Genomic DNA, 11,674 nt, shown 5'->3' on the forward strand with positions numbered 1-11,674 from the left:
GGTTCAAACATCCAATCAGAAACTGTGACGCAGATGTGGGCGGATCTCTTTTCTTGTGTACATGAGTCGACGCCATTTCGTGTCCACTGGTTTCAAGGTGATACAATCAGCCTGCAGAGCCGTAAGCGGATCTTTACCTACTCAAGTAAAAACAGCGTTGAATTTTACTCATTTTTGTATTAAGCTCCTGGTGAGTATTTTTAACCGAGAGATTTTTTCTCCCCTATCTTTTTTTTATTTTTTTCCTGACTTCCTGAACCGTCTTTGGGACTTTTTTGTTTTTATTTTTAATGCATTTTTCCTGGCTGGTATTCCTGAGACTGTGTTGGCTTTAGTGGCGTACATTTTGTGATGGCAGTGTGAGCTGCGCAGAAACTAGTTTTAAGTAGCTTCCACAACAACATTTTTGCTTTTGTTTTTCGAATAAGACATTTGAAAACCTCAATTTTTCCCCCCCGCTGTGTTATCGTGTTGTTTATTTGAGTGTGGTCGTATTTTCGAGGAAAGAAATATGGAAGATTGTTCCAGTCTTCTCTGGACAGTGTTCAAAACGGGTCGCCCTTTTTCTGGAAATCTGTTTTTAAAAGGTTTTTTATTCTCGTCCTGTGCCTTATCCCCACCCGTAACTTGATTTGCAGTCGTTGACAGTGACTCATAAGATACGTTTTTCCTATTTTCATTGTGATTTTCGCTGTGCTGAGGCAGTGTATTTTCTACTGCAAACCTCTCAGGAGTGATGTAATTTTTGAGGCAAGATGTTTTTTCCTTAAGTGGGCGCGTTTTTAAGGAACATTAACACTACAGTGTTTTAATGTATTGTGCAGTCATGGACCTGGAGTTTCTGTAGCATTGGTGCAAATAAATTTGTGTAATTTAGTATTTTGTGAAATACTATTTTTAAGTTTATTCGTAGATCAGTTTTTTTCTGAGCTGTGGAGCTGCTTAGACCCAGGAGGAAGGCCCACAAAGGAGCCTGCAATGAGCTGTAATCAGGCCTGCACCTTTTTGCTCTGTTCCTTTCTTGAATGCATCATCTTAAAGCTTTTTTTTTGACGGATCAGTTGCATACGTGTGTTTGTGTGTGTGTGTGTGTGTGAAAAACGTAGTGTATATCTAGTCTGCAACAAAGGTTTACAGTAGGAAGGCAGGGTGCTGTTGATAATGGCCCCCAAAACTGCAAGATCCGTTTTACCCCTATTGTACCCCACCCCCCTTGGCCCAAAGTGTGTCCTCTGGAAGTGTCCTTGAGCACCTCCTGGCTCCAGGGGCGCTGTTCTGCTGCTGTTGTACAGCCGGCCCTTTACTCTGGCCCCTACAAGGAGGGCAGGCAGGAGGAAAGAATAATGAGCCACCAACCCCCTAGACTGGTGACGCTCTGATGTGGCCTTTTTAAAGCTGACACCAGTCTGATGATTTCCTTGCTCACATTTGTCAATGCCAGTTTACATATCTCTGTAGAAGTCTGAGCACAAATAAGCAGGTTTGAGTTTTACAGATGAAGTATGAGTTATTTGTTTAACCCATTCCATTCCCTCTTTGTTTGCATGACCATTTGAATTCCCAGTTAAACTCCAAGCCGTGCGCATTCTTAACAGGGTTGGTGCCATATTCACTGGCTTACTCCCACTCTGGATCATTAGTGGTTTTATTTAGAAAATTTGCAGTTCAAACGTCAGTGTGTGGAGCAGTAGTAGAATTAGAGGCACAACAAACCAGTTCCAGAATAGTATGATAATCGTCTATTAATTATCATTAAATAATTACTCTAATTTGTTCCTGGAAAAAGCAAGTTCACTCTTAAAGTAGCCTGCCTGCAAAATGTCTAAAAGATTTTGTTTAGTTTTTCTCTCGACACATTTTCCATACGTCCCTGCTTTGTGGTAATAATAGTTCTAGTTCCTTTAAAAAAATCTTTTCTAATATTACGTTTTTGTTTCCCCCTGTTTAGTTTTTGAAGCCACTTTTTTGAACAGCGGCAAATCGTAAGTTGGTCTCAACCTTCTGTTTTTTGTTTTTTTTTCTCACCTCAAATTTTGCATCACTTTTTTTATTTTTTATATTCCACTTTTGTTTTCACCCCTTTGTGATTCCGCCCATTTCTCACCCTTTTTGGATTTCCTAGAGCAAGAAGCATGTAGTGTTTTTTGTTGGGTTTTTTTGTGCTGTGAAAGTAGAAATCGACTGTTTGACACTAGTGGCCTCTTACATGAGCCCCCCCCCCCCCCCCCATGTTCCCAGTTTCTGATAATCAAATGCATTATGTTCAGTGTTGATTTTTAGATTTTTATAAGAGGCCCAATGTGTTGCTAACTCCTGAATAACACTCACTTGACTCCCTCCTGCAGCCAGTCCTTGGATTAGGGCTGGCACTGACAAAGGCAAAATAAGTCCTATTTTTTGCTGCCTTTGCTTTGTAATGTGATTTCTTTTTTTGAGTATGCATGTCATTTGATGGAGTCAAATCTGGTCCATTACCCACAGAAACAAAGATACCAGCTCTTGATAATAATGATGTCACCATTATCACCCCGAATAGTAAGTTTGTACCCATTAAAATAAGCATGCCTATTGAATACTATGAATCACTAACTTGTTCATTTATCACTAATACTGTTATATTTTTATTACAATCTACATGAGGTTGCATTTCTCACACCAATTATCAGTTACACTGACTCGGCATTTAAAACATCAGAGTTTAAGATTGTATTCCTCTCAATTTTTGCTCCAGAAAGCTATTGAGTACATGCACGCAGACGGCGTACAGCTCCAGACACGTCTGTACAAACTGCAAAGTCATTTTGTCACCTCTGCCTTCAAGCATGAGTCCTGAGAGCTGCAGGCGCAGTGTCGTTCACAGTGGAAGCACAAACATTAAACCAACACTCACACATAACTGATCTGTTGCAATGAACCCACTTGGCAGTCACAGTGAAACTACAGATTTCCGGTGAACACTTTAGGCCACCATACAAGACAGCCAAGCTGAAACAGAGGATAGGAAAAGTCACTGCTGGTGTATGTCACATTCAGTTTCACACTGCCATGAATGGGCACTGTAAATGAGGGGTGACAGTAACCCAGGATGTTGAATGTGAAATGATAAATACCATGGGGACCTCACAACATAATGCAGTATAATAACCTAGCAATAAACATCACCTCTGTGAAGCTCGTCTTGTTTAAACTGGCCTTTTTTCACTGCTTGGATTTTGGCCCCAAAATAAAAAAGGTCACTAATAAACACGTTGAATGTCACACTTATGTGATGTACAAGCAGCCGACACGTGTTGCATGGAGAAAAGTCCTAAAAAGTGGACGCCATGTGCCAAACACACCTAAATTACACAGACAGTACAGGGCCCTTGCAGTCACTGGCAAAAAAAAACAGCCACATAACAGACAAACATTATAGACTTCACCTTTTTTTTTTTTTATTCCCCACCCTGCGATTTATTACATGCAAGATGTTACTGGTATTTTGGCCACCAAGTGTGTAAATGAATACCAAATTCTCCAATAAATGTTTCTCTTACTGTGCAGCAACACTGCCTGATTGGTTGCGTACAACATCATTCTCTGTCATTAGAATCGCACAGCCATAAGCGCCTCGATATAAACCCTGGATGGTCCCTCGTGAACCCCAACATTCCACAAAGAATTACAAACATTTGCTAAGTGGCCTGTGATCCCCCCCCCCACACACACACACACACACACACACACACACCCGGTGTTGTAGACACTTTGTCAGCTTGCCAAGCAACAGAAACATCCCGGCCAAATCATGTAGAGGAGAGCAGGACATTAAGCTTTGGCCAGGCAGCCTGCTGAAAATCATGTAATCCCCTGCTAGTAGCTACTGGCCAGGGAGGGACAGGCTGCTGCCGGGCTACAGTTTAGCCCAGCTGGTTGCAGTGTTGTGTTTTGGCAGGTGAGAAATGGCTTTATGGTGGCTGAAGTGGTTGATGATAAGATGAAGGAAGGAGGGAATTGGCGAAAATACAAGACACACTCAAAAGGCCAATGAGTAAAGCCAGTGTTTACACATGGGAGGGTTTATGTCCTGATGCTGAAAGAAAATCCCACAAAGCAAAAAAAACAGCCAGGAATGTATTCAGCCAAATCTTTTATTTCTGATGGTGCATGATGGCCTTTTTTCATGTCATAGTAATTTTATTAAGCAGAAGTGAAGTGTCTTACAGTTGGTGCTGGTGTTGAGGGTATGCTTGTGAGAGCTGTAATTCTTTCTCGCTATAGCTTCCCTGTGTTTGCCACATCATTAATGAGACCCCCCCCCGCCCCCCCTCCAATGTTACATAAGTTTGCAGCTTTTGCCACTAATGCACCAGCAGCAACAGTATGGCCTCTCATTTTTAAAGCAGACGTGCTTTACGCTAATGTACGACACGCTAATGCGACTTGCTTGTGTAGCTGCCTCTTTGTAATTGGGATTTACTACAAGTGCTGCCTGAACTGTAGATTTAAGAGGAGCAGCGGAGACGAGTCTAAAAAATCATGACGACATTTAAAGTCCCCAAGAGGGAATCAAACAGAGGATACAGCAGCTATGTAGTCTGTGGCTGAACCACTAGGCCAGAAGGACCCCCCACCCCCCCCCACCCCCTTTTGTTCTGACAAACCTTACATACTACTGCAAAAATGATAACAGTTGAAAGGGACATGTCACAACAAAATCTGAACTTATGAGCTTCATTAAAGTGGTGTTTACTGCAGGGATACTGTTTCTAAAAGACACACAACATGGTAGTTATGAGTTTTACAAATACACACTTAGAAAGTAAAACAGTTTGTCAAAAGCAGCTTTCTCACGTTGATGCAAAATCTTGTTCTGTCATAACAAACATTTATCCTACAGGTTTTTTCTTTTACCACTTCCATTAAAAAACATTTTATTAACCACCTCCTGACCAGGCCCTCTATCTTTTTTTTCTAAGCACTTTTTGGTTTTGCCAAAAATCCAAGAGTGGGAGAAGAGAAAACAAAATCAAGCTTTTTGGAGGTGTAGTAGATGTGTCCCCATCTCTCATAGTTCCTCCATGACCCTCTTCTCTCCAACAGAGTCAGACAGGCAGGCAGACCTCCAGCGACCTGAGTACAGACATGATGGAGTGAGTGCTGGCTGCTTCATGACCCCAACAAACTTTCTGTTCTGCTGTCCCATATCTACTTTTAGAGGCTTGTGTCTCCCTTTTGAAAATGCAAACACACATTTAGTGTGTGTGTGTGTGTGTGTGTGTGTGTGTGTAAGATGCTGAACTCCACCTGTACTGTAGAAGGAGGTAGAAAGTAGGAGCCAGACTTTTCATTTGCATGTCTATGATTACAAAACCATCTTGTTAAAATAAGGGTATGTGGGTACATGTGGTTATATTGAAATTAGTAAATGAACATAACGTGTCATTAGTGCGCAAATTATAGGTCAATTTATAGATTACTTGATGGACAGACAGTTAACAACAGTTTATGTTATGATTGATTGTGTAAATGATCAAATGTGTGAAATGGCTGCTTTTCTCTACATGACTGTAAATTGACAATATTTTTGTTTTGGACTGTTAGTCATACAAAACAAGTAATCTGAAGATGCCAACTTCGGCTCTGTAAAATTGTGAAGCGCTTTTTCTGAAACTTTATGGAATAGTGAATTAACTCTTCCTGTCTCCCTGAAGATCCCTCCCCTCAAAGGATGTTTCCCTGATCTTTTATGTCCTTTTCCCCCTCCTCTTCTCCATCTGCCGTCTCCACCTCATCTCCTCCTGTCCTTCATCTCCTCTTGTCCTTTCATCTCCCCCTGTCCTTCATCTCTAGCCTGATGGCCAGCAGCAACGTGACCAACAAGACTGACCCGCGCTCCCTCAATTCCCGCGTCTTCATCGGCAACCTCAACACCCTGCTGGTCACCAAGGCCGACGTGGAGGCCATCTTCTCCAAGTACGGCAAGGTCGTCGGCTGCTCCATCCACAAGGGCTACGCCTTTGTGCAGTATTCCAATGAGAGGAACGCACGGGCCGCCGTGGCCGGCGAGGACGGCCGCATGATCGTGGGACAGGTGCTAGGTGAGGTGGGTGAGGGTCAGGGGAGGTGGGGTGAGCTCCATGGATGGAGCTACAAAGTCAGGGAGTCCAGTACAGAGTCTTAGAATCAGTGCCCCTTCCTGAAGACATAGTTTGAACAACTGTAATAATTATTCTGAAATATGCAAATGAAAATATGTTAATACTTGGGATCTGCAGACTGTAAGTCTTACTTGTTTTAAGAAATGTGTGTGTGTGTGTAAATAGAGACAGCTCTGTGCACAAGATGCTTTTTGCAAGTTGAGATACAAAACTTTTAAATTTTCAAACTGAACCAGTCTTGATGTCCATATTCAGACTTTGATGTGCGTTCCTGTCAAGTCTGTGAGGACCTAGGATCGTCCCGCTGTCAAATCGTCAAGTGTGCGAGGGCTCACTTGCAGACATTTTGAGCCCTTTAGTGAGTCCGCATTTCTGCAAACTTTGCCTGAGGGAATTGCCCACAGTTCATTACATTGTGAAGTGAAACATGTGCGTTACCAGGGAAAGCCCGGAAGCGAGAGAAAAATTCCAGCAAACCCACCTTTATAAGAGAAGAAAGAAGAAGAACGGTAAACAAACAAGCATGGAAGTAGCAACAAACCCTGAGTGACATTAACATGGTTAGAAAAAATAGAGTAGAATTCAATGAAGGTAACATGATAATGTCACAAAGTAATAATAATTTAAAATGAAATAAACCAGTCAGTCATTCATTCAGTGCTGTCCTATTTGTAACATTTTGAGCCCTTGCACTCCATCACTTACCAGGTGACATCAAATAAGTCTGTGAGGGTCCAGGGCTTAGTGTTTAGGGTGTGGACATTGTGCCTCTATTTGCTATATGCGCTTGTTTCAATTCAATGTCACAGCAGTGTAGAGGCCTATCCCAGCATGCACTGGGCAAAAGACAAGGAAACACTATGGATAGGCCATGAATCTGTTGCAGGGCCCAAACGCAAACGGATAAACATTGATGTCCGTCACAATTTACCGTCACCTTCAAATTCGGACCCACAGCTGAGCAGAGCCTCTGTGCTGCCCTCTAGTGCTTAAAACCAGGAACAACAGTGAAAGTAGGATTTTAAAGCATTATTTTGCACAAGTGATGTTTAAAAGCATCACATCAAAGTAAAGACATAAAAACAGCTGTTTCTGATCAAAATGTTCTGACCAATCTGGGGCTCCACACAAGTTAAAATAAATGAGTAATTATTTGCAATTGCCACCTGTAGAGGTAAAACCTGCGTTAGTCTTCCGAAATAACATACCATCAGGTGGAGGGGAAGGAGAGATAAAATGTGTTAATTGAAATTTCACACTTTCTGCCCATGACATGTTCTGGCGCATTCTCCCACTCCTGGCAACTCTTGACTCTTGCTTCCACCCCGTCCTCCCTTGTTTTCCCTCCGTCAGACATCAACCTGGCAGGTGAGCCGAAACCTCACAGATCAAAGACAGTGAAGCGTTCTGCAGGAGACATGTACAGGTGCGTACGCACTGATTTACACTCACAACAGCAACAACAAATACAACAGCGTAACCATTTCTGTAATTCCACGTTCAGACATGATTTGAAACGCAAAGCCAGAAAAAGTATCAAGTCAAAGGTAAATCTCTGCTCTCTCCACAGTTCATCTCTTGATTTGGACTATGACTTTCAAAGAGATTACTATGATAGGTAAGCTGTCTATTCTTTAAATTTGTTAGAATAATTGCTCATGAGCTGTATATTAATGTGTATGCTGTTATTGTTAAGATTACGAACGTTTTGCTGAATGAGCTTGAGAAACTGACATTAGATTTTGATGGTGATAGTGTTCAACTCGTGTATTTGTGTCTCAGGGTGTACTCCTACCAGTCCCGGGTGCCCCCTCCCCCTCCTCCCCTGTCCCGTGCTGTCATTCCCTCAAAGCGTCCCAGAGTCAGCCTGAGCGGAGGAGGGAGCCGGAGGACCAAAACCAGCTTTTCCTCCTCCAAGAGCAGCCAGAGGACTTCCCGTGCAAGTAGGTACCCACAGTTCTGTCATGATGGCCGCTGTCCCTTGCTGCTCCATCACACCCGCATCACAGCCCTAAAGACTTTCGTGCTGTTTCTCTCCCCACAGTGAAGGCAGATGATCTGCAGACCATCAAGAGGGAGCTCACGCAGATCAAACACAAGGTGGACTACCTGCTGGAGAGCCTAGAGCGCATGGAGAAGGACCACAGCAAGAAGTCCGGTGGGCCTTAATGAGAGTTTATACCAGTGTGGCAGAATGAAAACTATATTAAAAAAAAATGTATTTTTTCTGGTGCAGAGATAAGTTAAATTGGACAACCCTTTTTGTTTTCAGATTTGTGGTTACTTTAAGAGTTTCCTGACCAATCATATTTATTATAAATGTATAAAACGACCAGTGAAACAGTGAATTTGACAACTCTGTATTTGGAAAAACAAGAGGTAACCATTTAAAACAAGAACAACCACACATCGCACATTTATACTCTACTTGCTAATGTGTGATTAACACCAAAGGAAGGCTTCTCTGACTCACAGTGCTCTAAGATGAGTCATGAAGGGGCATATGCAAATTTCAAGTATATAATTTCAGCCAATAGAACATACGAACTGTAGGGTTTCATTTCAGCGTGATCCAACCAGCCCCATCATTAATATTCTCCAGGTCTATCAAGCTAACCAGCTAGTACCAGTTAGGATGGAGTTAGATGCTTGTATCTGGGTGTCAATCTAACAAACCCTTCCTCCCTTTCCCTTGTGAGTTGGAAGCATTCAGAAGGAAAAATTATCCTCAACAGCCGCAATTCCAGTTTCCATTTTGTGGTCTGCTTTTGAGCTCACCTGCCCGTATCCCCCCCCCCCTCTCTTTGTATCACTTTTTTTCTCCCCCGCCGTTTCCCTCCATTCATTCAGAGATGAAAAGCAGCAAACCGGAACCAGGTGAGCTCTCCTCCCTCAACTCCTCCACCTCCAGCAAGAAAGACGACAGCCTGAAACGGGACCGAGAAAGCCAGGAGCTGAACGACTCCGAGGACGAGGGCGACCTGCTGGAGGACGAAGACGAGGTGAGGAGCTGGGAGGAGGAGAGGGAGGGAGCCAGGACGAGAGCTAAGACATCAATGACTTTTGCAGATTATTCAGTGAGTTGGATAAGTCTACGAATACCAGAAAATATTGAACGATTTCCCAGAACCTGTATTTTGACGAATCATTTACATTATTTTTAAAAACATGAATATCTTCTGATGTGTATGTGTTAAAGTCACTCATACAGCACTGTAAATCCTTTATGTGATATGAAAATTTCAAAAAGAAAGGTCCCAGGTTGAGGTTATTTGTCCTGTTTCCACTTTTCCTTCTTTGCAGATGAAAAGCAGAGGGAGAGAGGAGGAGGAGGAAGATGAGGAGGAGGAAGGCGAGCAGGAGGAAGGAGAGGATGACGGCGATAGTGCCAACGGAGACGACTCCTAAACATTACACAGGCAGACACACACACATACACAAAACAAATTGTGTATGATTGTATCTCCACACCAGACCTGTACACGGTGATCATGTGCTCATATCTGCTGAATTGACTGGACATTTCTATACAGTGTAATGTAGATATTGCTCTCTGTCACACACATACAGAAACCCATAAATGTCATGATTTTACAGTTTTCTTTCAAGCTGGTAATTTGATGTTCCCCTTTTTTCCCCCCTGATTTTATTTTATTTTTGTTGACTTTTTTTTATAGATGTTTTCTGCAATTGGATAAATGTAAGCTCTGATGTGTTACATTTAAACAAAATGCAAGTTCAGTTGAGGATCAATGTAACATTGTATAACATTGTATGTTTAAACTCAGGGCTATAAGCCATTCCAGTGTGAGAAAAAAAAGATTGAAGGAAAGCCGCTATCGGTAATTGTTTTTTTTAGATGATTGGACTTGATACCAACAAATTGAACAAATCACCACCCCAGGCAGTGGCTGACTTTGAAACAAATCCGGAATAAAAACATGCTCCTGTGCAACGGGTTAGTCTTGAGACAAAATACCAGACATGGTACTACAACTTGAAAATGTATAAAATTAAAAATGTATTCCCGATCCAGCTGCTGCCCCGCCGCGTCAAACCAGCAGGTGGCAGTGTGTCTTAACACAAAAGCCACACAGAAGACCACAGGAACTTATTTCTGTCAGAAAATCTTCCCCTCCTGCCTGTTTGATAACAACATGAGTATGTGCAAAACCTCACGTCGGACTGCACAAATGCTCAGACAAAATCCTCATCGTTCTGAAAACAGTTTGGTTTGCTGCTGAGGTGTTGCGACCTTAACTGACCTTGACTTGTGTAATGCAGTGCTCCTCCATGTTTGTCTTGTTTCTGTTGATGTTCTGTTTGTCATTCGACTGCAGTAATGAAAGTGAATAAACATGTTTTCCAAGTTGGAACCTGTCTGTGCCTTTTAGTACAATTCAGGTACAGCGTGAGGCGGTGGGTCGTTAGCGTGCCATTAAGGCAGATGGAGAACAGAGAAATGATGAGTTGTGCGAGAGGGTGTGCATTGACATAAATGGGTTTAGCCGTTAAGCACAGTACATGCGTACAAGTTGAGGCTGGACTGAGTTGTTTTTATTACCTTGTCAAAAACTCTTGCTGGGCCGGTATTTTCACATATAGCTTTAGAAACAACCGTGCAGGTAGTTTGGCTTTTTTGCCCAGGTTTTCAAATATTTGTCACAGAGTGGGAAGGAGGCGAATATCGGAATTGGAAGATCTCTCCAAACAGAAGACTTAAAAATCTGACATTGTGGGGCCCCTTTCAGACAAAGTTTTGGCAAATTGGCACCATTAAAGTGTGTTTAATTGGGAATAGAATTTCCTGTTTGCAATGTACACATGGACGTAGAAACAACCGTCACTGGGTTGCTTTGATACTGAAGAAAACTTCTCAGGTACATTATGGTTATAAGCAGCATCTTATAGCGAGACACATTTAAGGATGTTTATTTGCGATGGATATCAGAGGTAATGATATCCTCTGTGAAGTTGAAGTCACACTGAATCTAAAGATATGTGTGTCTGCCTTCCGATTCCAAACAGAGATATGAATCTGAGGAGGTACGAAATTTACCTTAATTGCCTTTCACCTCAGGCAGTATATTTGCCTTAAGTCTCTCTCTCTGCCTTCGACTCCCCTGCTCCCACCTGGGGAGTAACACTCCACAGTTTGAAATTCTAAGTCTAAAATGATGCAAAACTGCAACTCAACTCTGCACAGCTAAATATCTGTTGAGGTAAAGGAGTTAAATTGTAATTTTGATGAACTGAGCCTTATCTATTACTTAAATCTGTACCTGTACAATTGGAAGGGAGAAACATTTCCATGTTGTAAAAGCTAAACATGGGAATCTACCTGTTTGTCCAGAACTTTATTACCAATGACCAATACACAGCATACATTATGCTGCCAGGAGTCTGCAAGGGCCTTGGAGCTCGGTAATGAAGGCAAGAAGAGGGAACCAGCAGGAGTAAAGAAGAATGCAAAGAGAGGAAATAGGAATAACTAATCAATAAGAAGCAGTGTTCAGGGTGTGCTGTGATTAACA

General features: G+C 42.3%; 1 protein-coding gene across 15 annotated transcripts; it reads left to right on the top strand.

Moving 5' to 3' along the window:
* The first annotated feature begins 51 nt into the window (after positions 1–51).
* On the top strand, positions 52–10,513 carry hnrnpc (heterogeneous nuclear ribonucleoprotein C). 15 transcript variants are annotated; one of them, XM_038731303.1, is made up of 11 exons: positions 61–190; positions 1,949–1,982; positions 2,482–2,535; positions 5,083–5,132; positions 5,833–6,080; positions 7,494–7,566; positions 7,711–7,758; positions 7,923–8,083; positions 8,158–8,298; positions 8,991–9,217; positions 9,444–10,513. In XM_038731303.1, exons 3-11 carry the CDS (start codon positions 2,509–2,511, stop codon positions 9,546–9,548), a joined length of 1,080 nt encoding a protein of 359 aa, XP_038587231.1. In that variant the 5' UTR covers positions 61–190; positions 1,949–1,982; positions 2,482–2,508; the 3' UTR covers positions 9,549–10,513. The 15 variants fall into 15 exon arrangements, with proteins under 15 accessions (XP_038587227.1, XP_038587228.1, XP_038587223.1 ...); XM_038731304.1 differs by having other exon boundaries at positions 5,848–6,080; XM_038731295.1 differs by lacking the exon at positions 1,949–1,982 and having other exon boundaries at positions 57–190.
* The last annotated feature ends 1,161 nt before the right edge of the window (positions 10,514–11,674 follow it).

This window comes from Micropterus salmoides, unplaced genomic scaffold (assembly GCF_014851395.1).
Source record: "Micropterus salmoides isolate LMB-PRFRI ecotype aquatic unplaced genomic scaffold, ASM1485139v1 Ms_hic_scaffold_2, whole genome shotgun sequence".
Taxonomy (NCBI): domain Eukaryota; kingdom Metazoa; phylum Chordata; class Actinopteri; order Centrarchiformes; family Centrarchidae; genus Micropterus; species Micropterus salmoides.

What these genes read in the sequence shown, in the direction of transcription:
- hnrnpc (XM_038731295.1), top strand. Translation starts at nt 62, where the DNA reads ATGAGTCGACGCCATTTCGTGTCCACTGGTTTCAAGGTGATACAATCA. An exon ending in TCTGCAGGAGACATGTACAG is followed by an intron (nt 7,567 to 7,710) that starts GTGCGTACGCAC and finishes CTCTCTCCACAG; the next exon opens with TTCATCTCTTGATTTGGACT. An exon ending in CAAAGAGATTACTATGATAG is followed by an intron (nt 7,759 to 7,922) that starts GTAAGCTGTCTA and finishes TTTGTGTCTCAG; the next exon opens with GGTGTACTCCTACCAGTCCC.